This window comes from Trachemys scripta, chromosome 1 (genome assembly GCF_013100865.1).
Source record: "Trachemys scripta elegans isolate TJP31775 chromosome 1, CAS_Tse_1.0, whole genome shotgun sequence".
Classification (NCBI taxonomy): Eukaryota; Metazoa; Chordata; order Testudines; family Emydidae; genus Trachemys; species Trachemys scripta.
The window spans coordinates 320632444-320650597 of record NC_048298.1 but is presented as its reverse complement, the minus strand read 5'-3'; the positions used below and the strand labels follow the sequence as shown (position 1 = coordinate 320650597).

Below are 18154 nucleotides of genomic sequence, written 5' to 3'. Positions count from 1 at the left end.
AGTATACAATTTGTTCTGATGCTTTGTCAAGTCTAGTCTGGTTTCTATCACTTTCTCTTGGGAGTCTGTTTTTCAGTCCAATAGATCTCACTGTTAGTCTGAAATATCAGGAAACACTTCCCATTGTTAATTTAATCCCATTACTCCTAGTTATAACCCCTATTTTACTGGTGAGTGAAGTGATTCCTCCTAAGTAGAATGTGACAGTGTGTAAAGTGCTTTAGAGTGCTTTGAGATTAAAGGCACAATATAAATGTAGGATATAACAATTATTATTATTCTGAACAAAATCATGGTCATCATAAGGGTAAATCCTCTCATTAAATAAGTAAGACTTTTAGCTCAGGCATGGGACATTACTGCTCCTGTTTTTCTAGCAAATGTGAAGGATGAATTCTTGCAAAGTATATGGTACATTGGCATTGTCTTCAATAAAATATATACCTCTGGGATTCTGGTTTCTTAACACTAGTCAGAATCTACCTCCGAGACAGCACACAATCCTGCTATTCAAAGAACACTTTGTGTGAGGTAGAAGTGGAACCTTTTAATTGCTACTGAGGAAAAATAAAAGCTAAAATTGTTTTTAACAACACACTAAAGTCTGTGAGAGTGTCTCATATTTTCTTTGCTAAGTCTAAATCCTGCATGAGGTTATTAGTGTATAGAAGAGCATTGTTTAAAGTAAAGATGTCTTGATCTTTTTAATGTAAAAAGTTATTTTGTTTAAAAGCTCTTTATACATGGAACAAAATGATGACGTAGTACAAAACCGTCAGTGCACAAGAGCTGGAAATCATTATGCATACAAGTAGCTATTACAGAAATAACCTTCGTTGTCAAATATAATAATAAAAAAAGAGAGATCAAAAACCTATCAGAAAGTTAAATAACAGAAGACAGATCTTTGGCACAGAAGTAATCGGCATCCCATTAATTGTTCAAGAACTCTAAAATCTTTAATGAGGTACATACTGTAAGATTTCACTCATATGCAAATGTTAATTAAAATTGCTAATTACAAGACAGCTAGTGATTCTTTACTGAGATGTTTTAATTTACCATACTAACTACAGTGTATTAACTATATAAATGCAATTGTAACCCATTTTCAGTTTTTAATATTGTATTCTTTTTTCCCCCTTACAGATTCATTTTCAGGGAAACACTGACTGTGGTGATGTCGGAGAGACATCAAGAAAACTAGGCATGATACTGTTCCAAATCATTTCCTCCCCACCACTACTTTTGGAGAATTCAGCAGATGAACTTGTTTCTTATGGTCAGTGGAGAGACTTATGTTGCTCCAGCAGATATTGACAATCAAATGTTCTCCTTCTTCCACAGGTCTGATTACTACTACATCAAGAAAATTGGATCGAGAGCAGCAGGCAGAGCATTTTCTCGAGGTAAACTCGGATGGGGAATACGTATTAAAGGGGTACCTCCGTCTTCAAATCTTACCAATTTCGAATAATGAGTTTAAAGCTTGTTTCTGGTATTACACCTGTTGTCTAATTTTCCATGTTAATTTTCAGTAAAACCATTTTTTCTCCCTATTTCTAAGACAATGTTTTGCCCTCTCCTGTTGTTGTCACAAAGAGGGGAACCCGACTAACTATACAGGGAAAATAATTCAGTCAACAATTCACAAAATGCTTTCAAACACATGAACAAACTGTAGAAATAGATGTTCATTTTTTCTCTAATCTCTGTTGGTTATAGCAATTTTTTGTTACTTGTAACAATAAGTTAAAATATTTCAGAGAAGCATGTCATATTTCAGTCGTCTGTGTCCCTTTAATGAATTTCTAATGCAGTTTGGAAGGCACTGATTCTACAAAGACTTCTGCACATGGATAACTTTGCACCCTGTGATTAGTGCTATATGGCAGCGTTTCTCAAACTAGGGTCCGCGGACCACTAGGGGTCTGCAACGGAATTCCAGGGGGTCTGCTGGCCCCACCGATCAACTCCTCCCCCTCCCTTCCTCAACTCCTCCCCCTCCCTCTATCTCCCGAAGGCTACTGAAGCCAAACCGGAAGATTTTAGGCCGGTAAAAGTCCAGTGGTGCAGTGGGGCTAAGGCAGGCTCTCTGCCTGCCTTGGACCTGCGCCACTCCTGGAAGCGGCCGGCACATCCCTGCGGCCCCTGGGGTGGAGGGTGGGGGGCAAGGACAGGTCTCTGTGTGCTGTTATTGCCCTGAGCGCCGACTCCACAGCTCCCATTGGCCGGGAATTGGCCTCACCCTAACCCCCTGCCTCAGCCCAGAGCCCGCACCCCATACTCCCTCCTACAGCCAAACTCCCACCCAGGGCCCGCACCCTCTCCTGCACCCAAACCCCCTGCCCCCAGCCTGGTGAAAGTGAGTGAGGGTGGGAAAGAGTGAGCGATGGAGGAAGGGGGGATGGAGTGAGCAGGGGGTGGGAAGAGGGGGGGAAGAGGTGGAGTGGAGGCAGGACCTGGGGCTGAGCGGGAGGGTTCGGGGTCCCTGAAATATTTTAAATCAAAATGGGGGTCCTCGGGTTGCTAAAGTTTGAAAACCGCTGGTACATGGGATTGTTCCCATTGTGCAATTAAACATGTTAAAGTTTTTGAAGGATTGAGGCCTAAGATTGCGTCTTGAACCTATATGCAAAGCCCTATAATGTGAGTGGAAGTAAACTCTGGTTTTGCTCACTTTGGCTGGATCATCAGGATGAATCATTTTTGAAATTTCAAATTTAAACCTATCAACTACAGTTTCCAAGTAAGAAATTACTCTTTGCAGTGGAAGATTTATGTCAACTCTCTCTCCATAGTATGTGTCCTCTCATCTGAATAACTATCTGTAATATGTGTAACTCTCACAAAACTGTACCTGTGTATTGCCAGGTCCAATACGTGATTTCTACCTTGTCGCTCTAAAAACCATGTGATAAAATGTTTCCATCCTTTTCCATATACGGGGCTTGATTCTGATCTCACTCTAATTTACAGGGATGTAACTCCCCTGCATATACTGAAATTACTCCTGATTCACATTGGTGCAAGTGGAAAACGAGGGCTACTGTGTAAGATCATCCAAAAGACACAGCCATCCATATAATATGGTTTCAGAAACTCTCCTCATAGCAGTGTTAGCTAAAGAATATGTGGACATATTAAGCACCTTTACAGGATCAGAGTGTTTTTTTGTTACAATCACTATTTGGCACAAGAATGTAGTAATCTCTGGTTTCAGATATTCCTCCCCCTGGTTAGTACTGCTTGAGGAAAATCCTGAGCACTTGGCTTAGTACAGAGCAACAAGAGAGGAGGGTTAATTTCTTATCTGACCTGCTAACTTTTTTTCCTCTATATGTTTCTGTACCATCCCAGATATCCCAGGCTATAAATAAATGAGGAGGAATAAAGGGATTTTTTTCTCCTTTAAGGGATTTCTTCAGTTGGAAAGTTAGCTAAGTAATTCTTTATTCCGATAACTGGAGATTTTTCAGCCTTTACTGCTAGGGAAGATAGCCAGCTGAAGTGAACTTGGCATAGATTTTGGAATATATATATTAATGAGAAACTTGGGTCTGAGACAAGATGGGTGAGGTAATATCTTTTATTGGACAAATTGGGGTCTGGACTGTAAGTCTTTTCTGCGTCTGTGTTTTCTCAGGGGATCTGAATGAACCGCACCAGATGCCAATTTTCCAAAGGATTCACCCCTTAAAAAGGGAAGCGTTATACATCTTTAATGGTGGGGGCAGAGGGGAACTCTCTCGTATTATTTATAAAACTCAGGCTTTAGCCCGCTGTGCTGGATGCTTTCCTCAGATATTTGTCGAGTTTTAAAGATATTGATTGGTCTACAAGTTTTTGAAGGGTGCATACGTAAAGGAATGAGATGAAGTGTTTAGGGTGATCCAGGAGGTTTAGAATTGGGATTAATAGGATGAAACTGAGCACAGAAAAGTGTAGGCAATCGGGGAAGTAGAAATGCGAACAGCAAGGTCTGGAATAGCCTCTTGAAGAGAGTGGAAGGAGCCCTGTTGCTTGAGACTTTTAAAACTAAACTGGGCCAAAATTTACTGCAGGGAATAGAATTGTGCATTGACAAGGAGATGAACTAGCTGACCTAGCTGGTCTTTTCATTTGCTAATTAAAAGTTAACATTTGCCATTTCTACAGCATACTTGGAGGCAAGTTCAGCATGACAAAAACAAATAGGCTGTTGATGGTTCAGAACTGAGCTGTCTAAGGTGGGCACGTTTTTATGACATACTTGAAACATTTTGTGAAATGTTTGACTCTCAATGTGTTTAATTAACCTCCTAGGGAGTCCTTAATTGCCAAGATTACCATGGTCTCCCAATAGTACGATTATTACCCTTCCGGCTTTGTTTCATACCCTCTCTCCAATAAAAGAGTATAAAAAAAGAGTAAAACTGGCTCCCTCTGAAAGGATCTTATTAGAGCTTGACCCAGCAACCTCTGTTTCCGCTTGCATGGTGCATATATGAGGCATTGATGGACCTTTCCTGGTTAGAACGCCTTTTAATTATTTTTTAAATAGTCAGGCCCTTTTCTCAACTTGAATTTGATTGAGGCATTGTTCCCAGACAACACAGTACGTACAGAGCAAATTCCATTGGTGAAAGGTCTGTCTCCGCCCCATTCACAATAGTTGTTAACGAAACAAGGCAAAATGAGATTGTGGGGGCTGATGGTTATGATACTTTGCAGTGTTATAGCACATTTTCATTCATAGCTCTCCAAGCACTTCACACTGGTGCTTTACAGGCAGAGCAAATAGGGCACAAAGTGGTCAAGTAACTTGCCCAAGGTCACAGAGTAAACTAGTGGAGACCCTGTTCTCCTGATTCCAGTACCCATGCTTATTCCACTTTGCCACAGCTGCCCAGTATAAACCAACCTTCTGTTAATCTAGGTACTTATATGTCCCCTGATTCACACCATAGTTGTGTGCCTCACAATATTTCATGAATCGATCTTCACAATTCCTTGTAGGATAGGGGACTGTTTACCATGACCCCCATTTTACAGAGCGGGATTTGAAGCACAAAGACAAAGTGACTTGTCCCAAGTTACACAGAGTCTGTGGTAGCATCAGGAATTGAACTCAGATCTCCTGAACCCCCATCTAGTGTCTTCGTCTCAGACTATGCCTTTTTGTAGTTATCTGTTTTCCAGTGTCTGTCTTTTTATAATGAACGCCCACAGCTGTAGTTAAAGGATTCTGCACAAGTCAAAGAATACATACAAAGGAAGACATTAACTTTCAGAACCTACTTATGTGATAGACTTTACTCTTCCTGAATTCTTATCTAGATTCCTGACTAAAAGATTCAAATTGTTTGGGGCGGAGGGGGATTGGAGGTGTTTGTTTATTTCTTTGAAAAAGGCACCTTTTAAATCTGCTATGAAAAGTATGTTATCCCTTTTTTAAAAAAAAAAGGTTTGATTTCTTTGACATTTGTAAAATCATGTAATAATTCTAGGGTTTAGGACATTATTACATGGTTACTGTCTAGTAGCATTTTTTTCATGACAGATGTAATTTGGTCTCAGTGGATCACATAGTGCATGGTTTCTCACTTTACTGTATACTTACTAGTGGGATGGTTCTAGTTTAAATTAGGGGGAAATTATCAACTTGTTACATTACTTTCTAACATACAACAACCCAAATGCAGTTTTCTCAGATTATTCTGCAGAATATCTTAAATGGATCCATGCTTTAATTGTTAAACTGATGAAAGGAATGAAATTGTGGTAGTTATCTGCTTGCTAAGTAAGTGAATTAAAATAAATACCTATTTCAAATGAGCTGTGACTTACAATTTGCAGAGAATCTACCTTTATTCCCCTGCAATAACTGGACATTGCAGCATTTTTATTTCATCTTTCTCAGCTGCTCCTTCCTGCCTTCATCCAATTTCCCTCCTCTGTCCCAGATTTGTGTCTCTGTTGTTTTCTAATATTTCCTGGTTTTTGGAGTCTTGTCTTTCATTTTTTTCTTGCATAGTTCTTACTCGCCAAAGATGTAAAAGCTAACAGTGGGCAGCATTATTGGAATGTTAGCTCTGGAAAGAGAGTGAAAAGTTTAGGTCTGCCTTTTGCAGCAACTGTAGTGACAGCTGTCTGAGATACGGAGGCTGAAAGTAAACCATTTCATGAAGGATCTACAACCTTGTTCTTTGTCAGCTTACTCTGAGACACCAGGAATATAAATAATTCCCGTTCTGCTCTGCTGTGTACATGTGCAGCTTGATGGGAGTGAATTGTTTAATCCAAGTTATAGCTCATTGACTTGCACATTCGTTCTGTAAAATAGATCTGAGTATATGTTCTCAATTTCAGTGGTTTCAGAATGAGCTGTTGCAAATGTTGGTTCAAGCCATCCTGGGCAGGCCTCTGTAAAATTTACATGCTCCTGATGAGTTTCGTTAGCTAGGACGCTCTTGCACTGCAAGCCCTGTATTTAACAAGGGGATTAGCCTTTTGTATAGAGAAGATTCGGGTTTTAGTGTACAATTCTCAACAGAGGCTCCAAAACCTGAGAACAGCATGATTTGAAAGTTCATAAAAGATGTAGTAAAATGTTGCTTCCTCCTTTTACCTCACTAGTAATATAGGGTACAATTTCAAAAGTGTCTAAGTACCTTAGTCAATTTTGAAAATGGGACATAGGCTTCTAAACACTTAGGGCACATCTACACTGCAAAGAAAACCCCATGACACCAAGTCTCATAGCCTGGATCAACTGACTCGGACTCACAGGGCTTGGGCTGTGGGGCTAAAAACAGCAGCGTAGATCTTCCTGCTTGGAGTAGAGCTCAAGCCACAAGACCCTTCCCCCTCGCCAGGTTTCAGAGCCCAGGATCCAACCTGAACAGGCATACCTACACTGCCGGTTTTAGCCCCACTGCCCGAGCCCTTCAAGCCTGAGTCAATTGACCCAGACTCCTAGATACAGCGCTGTGGATTTTTCTTTGCAGTGTAGACATTCTTTTAGGCACTTTTGAAAATTTACTCATAGTCTTTCCATGTTTAAATTCTTGACAAGGAACTCTGTAGTTTCTTACCTTATTCTGTAGTACTTCTTTAACTAAATCATTGATCAAAAGGTAGTTTCAGTAGAGTCTCCATAAAGAACAAAAAATAGCTGCTAATAGTCATTGTAGATAAGCATGGGTGAAATGTTAACTATCTTAAAAGTTTAACTATAACTTAATGGTTTTAAAGAAGCAGTTGTGACAGGCTTGCCCTTGAAATTTCAGCTCAAGGATCATTATTAATAAGGGGAAGAGAGTGCCTTGGCCGACTCCCTGCTTATTTTTAACCAACTTTGTTCAATAAGAATGTTGTAGCAGTACCTCTCAAATGCCTTGCTTTTGTAGCAAATCTGTAAATACCGGCCTCATCAATCTTGCTGCTGTGTGATTTAGTATAGTTCTGAGAAGGAGGTCAGTAACAGTGCAAGAGACTGTAATGAAGATAAATGGGCAGATCTGATGTAAGTGCCAAAATTCCAGGGCTCCAGTGAAACGTGTTGGTTACCATTTACTGTGAGTACAGTAGCAAAGAGCACTATATAATCTCTGTTATGTAGCGTGTATTTATGTGCAGTAATCAGAGGGAAACAATTACCTCCCCCCCAAAATGCAGTCAGAAATATATCCTTCTAAAAAGTTAGTTTCCATCCATAATGAAAAATTGAAACTGCAAGGGTCATTTTGATATGTGGCTATGTTGTTAACCAATTTGAAATGTGTCCTGAATATTAAATTGGGGAAGAGTATTATTGGAAGCTGTGGCATGACCACAAGTGGGTAAGGATCTTGCTTTCTGACATCTCACCCAAAAGATAGCACTTAAAATATCACACTGTCCTCCTAGCACCATGTCAGGGCATTGGTTTAGTACGGAGCCATATGGAAGAATTTCATCTCACCAACACTACTTTCTGCAGTGTCCTTGGTTTTCTGTGGAAGCCTCCCATCCATGTACTGACACACCTAAACCCTGCTTAGCTTCTGAGATGTAGCTAGTACTATACAGAAGATTGACTATTTAAATCCTAAATTATGAATTTGTGTAAACATCTATTCATATAGCTTTAGCTTTGTCCACTTTTGGCAAAGAAACACGTGCATTCCGTCTTGGTGACGTGCTAGCAATTGGGGTATAAACTAGGCAACTGTAGAGGAGCGGACTCACCCCTGTGGCGCCTCCTGCTGGTTTCTTCTGGGAATTAGCTCATCGACCCAGGAGCGCCCTTTGCAGGCCAATGATTCACCTGTCCTCTGGCCCCGTATCCCTTCCAGGACCCCGGTGCCCTTGTACGTGGGTGCTGCCCCCTAGCAGTAACCCCTCAGTCTTAGGGTCTTCCCTCCCCGGGGAACCCCCAGCCACTATTCCCACCTCACCTAAGTATAAGGCTACTACTAGTCATAGTCTAGCCCCACGCTCTGGGGCAGACTGCAGTATCAGCCTACTCATCACTGGCAAGGTTGGGTTTGAACCTGCTGCCTTGGCCTACCCCTGGGCTGCCCTCTGCAACCCCCAGTACCCCTTGGCCTTTCGCTAGGCCGCAGCCTGGGGCTTTCCCGGCTGGAGCTCCCCAGCTCCACGGCCTGTCCCCAGCCCTGCTCCACTCAGCTACTCTGTCTCTAGCTCCCTGCAGCCAGGCCCTTCTCTCTCTGAATGCAGAGAGAAACTGTCCTGGGCCAGTGGCTCACAGCCTTTTTATACAGGCCAGCTAGGGCCTGATTGGGGCATGGCCCAGCTGTGGCTACTTCCCCAATCAGCCCAGGTCTCAGAGCTGCAGCCTTCTTCAGAGCTGCTTTCAAGCCCTTCAGGGCAGGAGCAGAGTAATCACCCTGCTACAGCAACATATCTGGCTCAGCTTTTTTTATCTGAGGTTTAAGTGTTGCCAAGAGGGCACATGCCTTTCCCTTTTTAAAACTGAAGTCCATTAGATGATGCAAAATAAACTAGTAATATAGGAATGCAAACTACTACTTATAGCTTGAACTTAAAATTGTTTAGATAACAGTTCTCTGGAATGGCTTTGCTGCGTTTGCCACAAGGAGAGGAGTGAGAAAAGTTGTAGGCCGCCTTTGATTATTGCTAGAATGATCTAAAAATCATTTGGCGTGGCAATATAAGTCTAGGAGTCCCTCTTAAAAAGGTAATAAAAGCAACATGATAGTGACAGCATTGCAAAAAATGCTTAAAAACAGGAAAGAAATAAACTTTAACAGGTCTGAAATTTGATTTTTGAGCGGGGGCCTACAAAACTGAGAAGAGGATGTCCCAAACTTTGCCCAACCAATGGTTTCATTCCTGGGAGGTGGTGGGCCACACTCAGACCCCAGTGGCTCTCCCTGCATGTGGCTCACTGTGCAGGTCTGGGAGCTTTATTTGTACGGTATATAATGGAGCAGATTTCAACATGTTGATACTTACGGTGTGGCAGTACAGCTCACTGAGACTACAGCTCCCAGCACGCAGTGCCATTGCTTGGGCCAAGCTGCCAGGCAACTTAGAGGAAGTCGCAGCATTCCTTGTGTGCTGAGGTCACAGCCTATTATGCTGACCAATAGAATCATAGAATATCAGGGTTGGAAGGGACCTCAGGGGGTCATCTAGTCCAACCCCCTGCTCAAAGCAGTACCAATTCCCAACTAAATCATCCCAGCCAGGGCTTTGTCAAGCCTGACCTTAAAAAGCTCTAAGGAAGGAGATTCCACCACCTCCCTAGGTAACCCATTCCAGTGCTTCACCACCCTCCTAGTGAAAAAGTTTTTCCTAATATCCAACCTAAACCTCCCCAACTGCAACTTGAGACCATTACTCCTTGTTCTGTCATCAGGTACCACTGAGAACAGTCTAGATCCATCCTCTTTGGAATCCCCTTTCAGGTAGTTGAAAGCAGCTATCAAATCTCCCTCATTCTTCTCTTCTGCATACTAAACAATCCCAGGTCCCTCTGCCTCTTCTCATAAGTCATGTGTTCCAGCCCCCTAATCATTTTTGTTGCTCTCCGCTGGACTCTTTCCAATTTTTCCACATCCATCTTGTAGTGTGGGGCCCAAAACTGGACACAGTACTCCAGATGAGGCCTCACCAATGTTGAATAGAGGGGAATGATCACGTCCCTCGATCTGCTGGCAATGCCCCTACTTATACAGCCCAAAATGCCGTTAGCCTTCTTGGCAACAAGGGCACACTGTTGACTCATACCCAGCTTCTCGTCCACTGTAACCCCTAGGTCCTTTTCTGCAGAGCTGCTTCCTAGCCATTCGGTCCCTAGTCTGTAACAGTGCATGGGATTCTTCCATCCTAAGTGCAGGACTCTGCACTTGTCCTTGTTGAACCTCATCAGGTTTCTTTTGGCCCAATCTTCTAATTTGTCTAGGTCCCTCAGTATCCTGTCCCTACCCTCCAGAGTATTATTTTTTTCTTGTACTGTCCTGTTGCTCCGTCTGTATCCATCCATTGTCTCTTGTCTTATGCTTAGATTGTAAGCGCTTTGGGGTAGGGATTGTCTTTTTGTCCTGTGTTTGTACAGCGCCTAACACAATGGGTTCTGGTCCATGACTGGGGCTCCTAGGCAGTACAGTAATGTTAATAATAATAATGCTGAGATCTGCATTCTTTGTGGGCTCTACCTCTGTATCAAAGACGAGCTGAGGGCCAACTAGAAGTCTATGGTCCGTGTTTACTCCTCTGCCCCTGCTTTGCACACCCCAAGGAATTAAATTTGAATCTTTACAGAAGCCTGCTTAAAAACGAATAGCAGCAAAATGGTGGTACACACTTAAAAATGCCATTTCTCTGAAGGTTCTGTTATCAGAAGTTGCCAACAAACTTTCCAAAGACAGGGACTGGCTTTGGAGGTTAAAATCATTGCTCAAAAGCCAGATTTACATATGACATTGGACACTGCTTCTCAGGAGTATTGAAGCATAAAATGTTACACAGCAGAATGTGAAAGTCATCTGGCTGTGATTACATCTGTCTGCCATGATAAGTGACTCATAGACTACAGCATCATCTCTTACTAATGTGACCCAAGAACACAAAGAGTTATCACATGCATGATTGGAAATATTACTACTTCATCTGCTAACCAAGAGGTCTGTACAAGAATTTAAAGCTGCAAAATAGTTAAGGCATGGCATTGTTACAGATATTTTTTTTCTCTCTTTCCTTGATTACAACACGTTTCAGTGGATTCCAGATGTTGTGTTATTTTAGACAGCAACTTGAGAAGTAAGGCTGTAGATGAGGCCAAAGCAGCAGGAAGACTAAATTTGACAATGATTTTTTTAAGGCAAAAAATAAAAATTGTGCTAAAATGTAAAGCAATGTGAATATTGCTGAAAACGAACAGCCATTTTTATTTTATTTAAGTCCCTTTAGGCGCCTGTGCAAGATGCACATAGTCAGTGAGAGGTGTGTGAACATTGCCGAGGACATAATTTTTACCACAGCAAGGAAGAGACTATGTATATCTGCTAGGAGATGGACTGAGATCCACCCTCGATTTCAGATGAGCTATACAATACTATTGAGATAAGAATGACTATGAACCCTTGAAATGCTTGGGTTTCTATAAACTCTTTGGAATTGGGGCATCCCAGAGGAAATGTTTGTTTCACTCATGTCTACTGCAGATCTTAGCCTTCAATTTTAAAGTATTAACCAACTACTTACTTTAGGCCTTGTCTGCATTGGATTTTTTTTCCTTACAAGTTTATTTAACACAACATTGAGATTCAAGCAGCAGCAAGAAGTAGTATTGGAAATAACTTGTTACATATAAAACAAAATCATCACATGCATTCTAGAACCTAGACTTAATTAATAAGATGCTCTTATGTCTCGTAGAATATTGCTCACCCAAAATCCTTGCAACAATTTACAGCCAGGCTGGGCTCTGGTCCTCCTTTTATGAGACAAGTACTTTGTCAGCTTGCCTCTGAGGTGTAGGATTCAGTGTGTTTTCTTGCACCTCAAGGTATACCAGAACAACCCTTTCTCTTTATTCAGAAACAGGACACCCCTCTGCTGTTTGTTTCATCTTGTAGATTTCCTTCCTGGTAGATTTCACAACTTCTTCTTTTGCCTGTAACTCAGTATGCCAATAGGTGTATGCTGTGAGGCATACAATGCACAAATGAGAAGACAGGGAGATAAGTGTCTGTTACCTCCTGCCTGAAATAAGCATCTCCGAGGTACGTCATCTCCAGGTGACCTGCTTTAACTTCGAGACCTTAAGATCATAATTTTCAGCATAGATACATAACGCCTTCAATATCCATACATACATTTTGCATTGATTATGATGACCAGTGGGCTACTGGCTCTCGGTAGATCCCTCACATACCCTTTGATGAATTATTATGTATATCTCTGACCCAGGGGATCCCTGTAAAACCTTATGCACCCTCTGTGCCCTCTGCCAATTGGCATCCGTGGGTCTCACTTCCCCAGTGGAGTATTAGCTGCAGGACATTTCCACAAGATCAGATTTCACCAGGCAACAAGATTCTGAGGAGAAATGAACAGTAAAGGGTTGAGCAGCTCTTGGGAGCTGAGGTTCCTAAATGTATGTGAGGAAGGGCTCATCTTGGGCTGCATTCTGGTCTCACTGAGCTTCTCTTCACTAGAAAATGAGTGTGTGTGAGAACAAGACCTTTTGGTTAACTGACATGTTGAATAATATAGCATTGCAGTTCCTGTAGTGAGGGCCAACTCACATTTATCATTATGTCATGGTCATATTCTCATGTGACCTCATTTTCTAATTAACACTGATCTACTTAGGCAAGTTTTAACTCCATTGAGCTCCATTATTCCTGATTTACCATGGTGTGAGTTAAGAACCTGCAGCATTCTCATTTTTATTTCTGGGATATATATTTTGAGAGATCACACACACTCCTCATCAGTGACTGTGGGCTTGTCCACAGTAGGAGAAAAGGTGTGTTTTTTAAACCGTATTAGTTAACATGATTTAGCTAGGCAGCGCTAGCTGTATTTCACAGACATGTTAGTCAATTGTGCTGTAGCCTAGATTTCCCTCTTGGGTTTATCTTGGCCAGCTGTCTATGATAGGGTTGTAAAATGGGTCCATTAAAATGTGTTCACTAACACATTTTTAAAAATATACCTTTTATCCTAGTATGGATATGTCCTATGTCATCCCTTGTGTTTGGAGAACTAGGAGATGATGGGTGTTACCTTAGCTTAAACAGAATGGATGGGTGTTTTAATAACAAAACACCCAACATTATTGTGTCCTTATGAAAATTAGGCTATTAGAAGTTTGTTAAATGCATGATGAAACAAAAAGGAACATGCTATAATGTTTTTCCTTCCCTCTTCCTGTTTTAAACTTTTCTTGGCAGTAAGTTTATGTAGGCAAATTCTGTAGTTCATTTATATCTTGTTCTCTGTCATAATTTTGGAGTTCTGTCTGCTGTAGCTTTCCCTTTGATGAATTAGCTCAGAGATTAGTTCAGGGTTCATAGGTTTTTAGTTTGTTGTACATTTCTGAAGATGTCATTCTGTTTTATTGATTGGAGCCCACCCACGAGGCTCACGCTGGTTTGATTTATCCCCTTACTATGTCCCCTCCAGAATCTCTTGCCATGCTCCATGCTTTACTAAACAAAAAGTCATTGTGGAGGACATCTCGGTTTACTAAATCTTCACATTCATTTTTATAAATGTACCAGTGTTTTAATCTTCTATGGAAATGGCAGGGAATCTTTCACATCATTTGAATCTATTTGGATGTACAGCGTCTTTGTGTTATCTGAAGCATATCTACTTTAGTCCTATGTCATGTTTTCGTATCATTTACAGTACCTAACAGCTGCCATGGATTCCTGATTTGTGACTGTGTGTAATACATATACAGAACATACACTCATTGTGGAGGTTTCCAACTGCAGCTTCATAGTTAAGGTTGAGTTGAGTTTTGCACTTAAAGCAGGGATTCAGCTTCCTTGTTATGTATGAGAAATACACTGTATCCTCCTGAAAAGTAGAGTGCTTACTTGTTGGTTACAGAATCCATTTTCTGAGAATTTACAATAAAATTATTGATTAGTTAAAATTAATTTTAAAATAGGTCCTTTAAGAATTGTAGCACTCAGTATTAGGCCTTTTCTTTTCCTAATTTTGGCTAAGGTCTTTTCAGTCTATCCAGAAATTGGCAGAGAGATGAATCTTGAATAAATCTGGTAGAATGGATATCTTTTGTGAAGATTTTTTTAGGTTTAATTTTCATTCCCCCCTCCCCCCTTTAGAACTGAAGGTTTCTCCTTCATCAGTGACTGAAGGATAATGTTCTCACTGATATTCCCCTTCAGAGAACCACACAAAGAATTTCCTTCTTTCAGAATGGTCACCCTCTTTGTTCTCAGAGAGAGTGAGGCTACAGGCTACCCTTAGCAAAGATGGCCACTGTGTACATTCCCCATCTCCTCTCTGCCTCCTGTACAGCATAGGGGACCACTGTCTTCCCTGTGGGTAGTTTGGCTTCACTCTTACTTGGGAACACTTCTTCCTGTGACCTATTAGTACTATATAGATATAATTTTGATTGTTTTAAAAAGTTAATTTAGCTCTTCTAACGAGTGGTACATTGACATTCCGGAGACTACAAAAACACCACCTTCCTCTCCATGTACCACACGCTTCCCTTCTCCACCTCACCTCTAAACTCACTGAGTATGATATTGACAACTGTTGTCTCACGTTTCTCTCCTTCAGCACCATCCTTGATCCTTTCTGCTTTCTACCTTCTACTCCAGTGAAACAACTCTCGCCAAAGCCTCAAGTGACCTCTGCATAGTTCAGTCTCAGCACATCTGCCTCCATCCACAGCCTCCTTGACTGCTACTGACTCCACTGATCATATCCTCCCCCTTGAAATTTCCTCTTGGCTTTTGCAATTCTGTCCTCTTCTGGGTCCCCCTCAAAACTCTTTGCTCTTTTTTTCCACAGTGTTTTTTTCATGCGGGATACTCCTTCTCTGTCTAAAAGACAGGGAACAGAGGGTAGGAATAGATGGTAAGTTTTCAGAATGGAGAGGGGTAACTAGTGGTGTTCCCCAAGGGTCAGTCCTAGGACCAATCCTATTCAAGTTACTCATAAGTGGTCTGGAGAAAGGGGTAAAAAGGGAGGTGGCAAAGTTTGCAGATGATACTAAACTGCTTAAGATACACTGCTCTACAGCCAAAATGCTTCTGAAATAAATGTAGTCAAACTTTACTAATTCTGGGTCACTGAGAACGAAAATGATGCTTAAAATTGTTGATTGGCTCTAGTTTTCAAGATATGCTATTGGGTCAGTATATACGACCCTTGACTTGGGAATGGCGGATAAGTGAGTTATAAAGGGAAGGAATCTCAATTTAAACCAGAAATGACTAAACTACATCTTTGACTGGATCTATGAATAAATCTATGACTGGGTTTGGACAGTACTTGCCTTTTAGGCAAAACAATGAATGATGCAATCTGAAGCTGGTATTGCATCATACATGATATGAATTGCATCATGTTATTCCTAGAAGTCATGGATGATGCAATCATAACGAAGCTTACGTCACTCTGCTGAACAAATTGCCCTATATCAGCTCTAGAAATCATACAGTGTTGTGCTCTCTTATTTGTCAGTGTTTGATTTTGCAAAGGGACACATTTCTGTTTAGCCATAGTGAGCAGAGATGCCTCATACTTGTGTGAACAGTGCAGATAACTTCTGCTATGTTTGTGGTGAAGTGACTTTTGCATCACAAAAGCGCAGTATAACCACTATGGTTAAGAAAGCCTATCACCTTTATTTTGGCTGCAAAATTGGAGATCAGGACAAGAGGTGGGCCCCACACATATGCTGCAACACTTGTGCAAAAAATCTTCGCCAGTGGTTGAACGGGAAAAGGAAATGTATGCCTTTTGCAGTGCCAATGATTTGGAGAGAGCCAACAGATCATACCAACAATTGTTACTTCTGCATGGTGCCTCCAGTTGGGAAAGGTGTGTCAAAGAAGAAAAAGTGGACTGTGCATTATCCAAACATTCCATCAGCTATACGCCTAGTACCCCACAGAGAAGGACTGCCAGTTCCTGATGCACCAGAATCATTCTCACTTGAGTCAGACGAGGAAGAGGAAGAGGATGAAACTTCTGGTCCTGAACCGGCAATGTCACAGGACCCACATTTTCTCCTATCCTCCTCCTCTGAACCACACTTCATAACACAAGGTGAACTGAATGACCTTGTCAGGGATTTGGAACTACCCAAGAGTAAGGCAGAGCTGTTGGGCTCCAGACTACAGCAGTGGAATCTCCTGGCAGGTGATGTTAGGGTTTCCATGTTCCGTGACCATCAAAAGGATCCTGTCTCATTCTTCTTCATGGAAGGTGATCTTGTAGCCTGCAACAACATCGATGGTGTGATGGCAGCCCTCAACATCGTTCACTCTCCAGATGAGTGGAGACTGTTCATTGATTCATCAAAGACGAGTCTTTAAGCTGTTTTACTGCATAATCGCAATGTTTTGCCATCAATTCCAGTTGGTCATGCAGTCCATATGAAGGAAACCTATGACAACATGAAACAACTTTTGAGGTGCATAAACTATGACCAACATCAGTGGCAGCTTTGTGGCGATTTGAAGGTTGTTGCTCTCTTGCTTAGTCTGCAGACTGGATACACAAAGTACTGCTGTTTTCTCTGCAAATGGGATAGTCATGCAAGAGATTCCCACTACATCAAGAAAGATTGGCCACTCCAACAGTCATTGGAGCCTGGGAGGAAAAGTGTTCAGCATCCACCACTTGTTGAATCAAGGAAGATTTTGTTACCACCCTTATACATCAAGCTGGGTCTGCTCAAGAACTTTGTCAAGGCCATTGACAAAACACAAGCAGCTTTCAAGTACCTCCGTGGAAAATTTCCAAGGTTAAGTGAAGCTAAGATAAAGGAAGGTGTCTTTCTTGGTCCTCAGATTCGTGAACTTCTTCAAGATGATGCATTTGACCATGCACTGCGTGGCAAGGAAAAGACGGTATGGAAAGCCTTCCAGTTAGTGGCAATAAATTTTCTCGGAAACAACAAGGCAGACAACTACAGGTTGTTGGTGGAAAACCTCCTCAAGGCATACAAAAGCCTTGGTTGCAACATGTCACTAAAGATACATTTTTTGCCCTCTCACCTAGATTTTTTTCCACCGAGCTGCGGAACGGCGAGCGATTTCACCAGGACATTGCAACAATGGAGAAACGCTATCAGGGACAAGAGATACTCCATTTAATGAATACAAGAGACAAGCCGAGAAGCGCCGAGTAGACACTGAATAGGACTAAACTATGTACAGAATAGTTTCTTGCCTTTTGTTTCATAATACATTTTATTTATATAACCCTTTTGCTGATTTTTAAAGTGTTACATAAACAGGACAGGTGAAATATTATCATGTAAAGCAACCTTAAACACATGAAAAGACCTAGGTTTACAATTTATGATTAAAACTCTACTATCTACACAATATACATAGACATAAAATGTAAAAACTGAAATCTCTTAGAAACAGTAGCCAATCAGTTGTTTTAATTGTCATATTTGAATTCAGCACATCAAAATACATAATAAATAGCACATTTTATCTCCGAAGCAGACGACTTCTCAGAAATTGTAGACCAGTGATAGTTAAGACCAAAGCAGACTGTGACGAACTTCAAAAAGATCTCACAAAACTAAGTGATTGGGCAACAAAATGGCAAATAAAATTTAATGTGGATAAATGTAAAGTAATGCACATTGGGAAAAATAACCCCAACTTATACATACTATATGATGGGGGCTAATTTAGCTGCAACTACTCAGGAAAGAGATCTTGGAGTCATCGTCGATAGTTCTCTGAAGACGTCCACGCAGTGTGCAGCAGCAGTCAAAAAAGCAAACAGTATGTTAGGAATCATTTAAAAGGGGATAGAGAATAAGATGGAGAATATTTTATTGCCCATATATAAATCCATGGTACGCCCACATCTTGAATATTGCGTACAGATGTGGTCTCCTCATCTCAAAAAAAGATATACTGGCGTTAGAAAAAGTTCAGAGAAGGGCAACTAA

The 18154-nt window shown here is 41.3% G+C and overlaps 1 protein-coding gene across 1 annotated transcript in view; it reads left to right on the top strand.

Annotated features, from left to right (window-relative positions):
• The first annotated feature begins 292 nt into the window (after window positions 1-292).
• The window catches only part of FAT3 (FAT atypical cadherin 3), a 186078-nt gene continuing 168216 nt past the window's right edge, over window positions 293-18154 (top strand). Inside the window, exons 1-3 of the mRNA XM_034779231.1 lie at window positions 293-307; window positions 1150-1282; window positions 1348-1409. Of these exons, the coding sequence (XP_034635122.1) occupies window positions 293-307; window positions 1150-1282; window positions 1348-1409 (210 nt within the window). The remainder of the gene's footprint in view (window positions 308-1149; window positions 1283-1347; window positions 1410-18154) is intronic.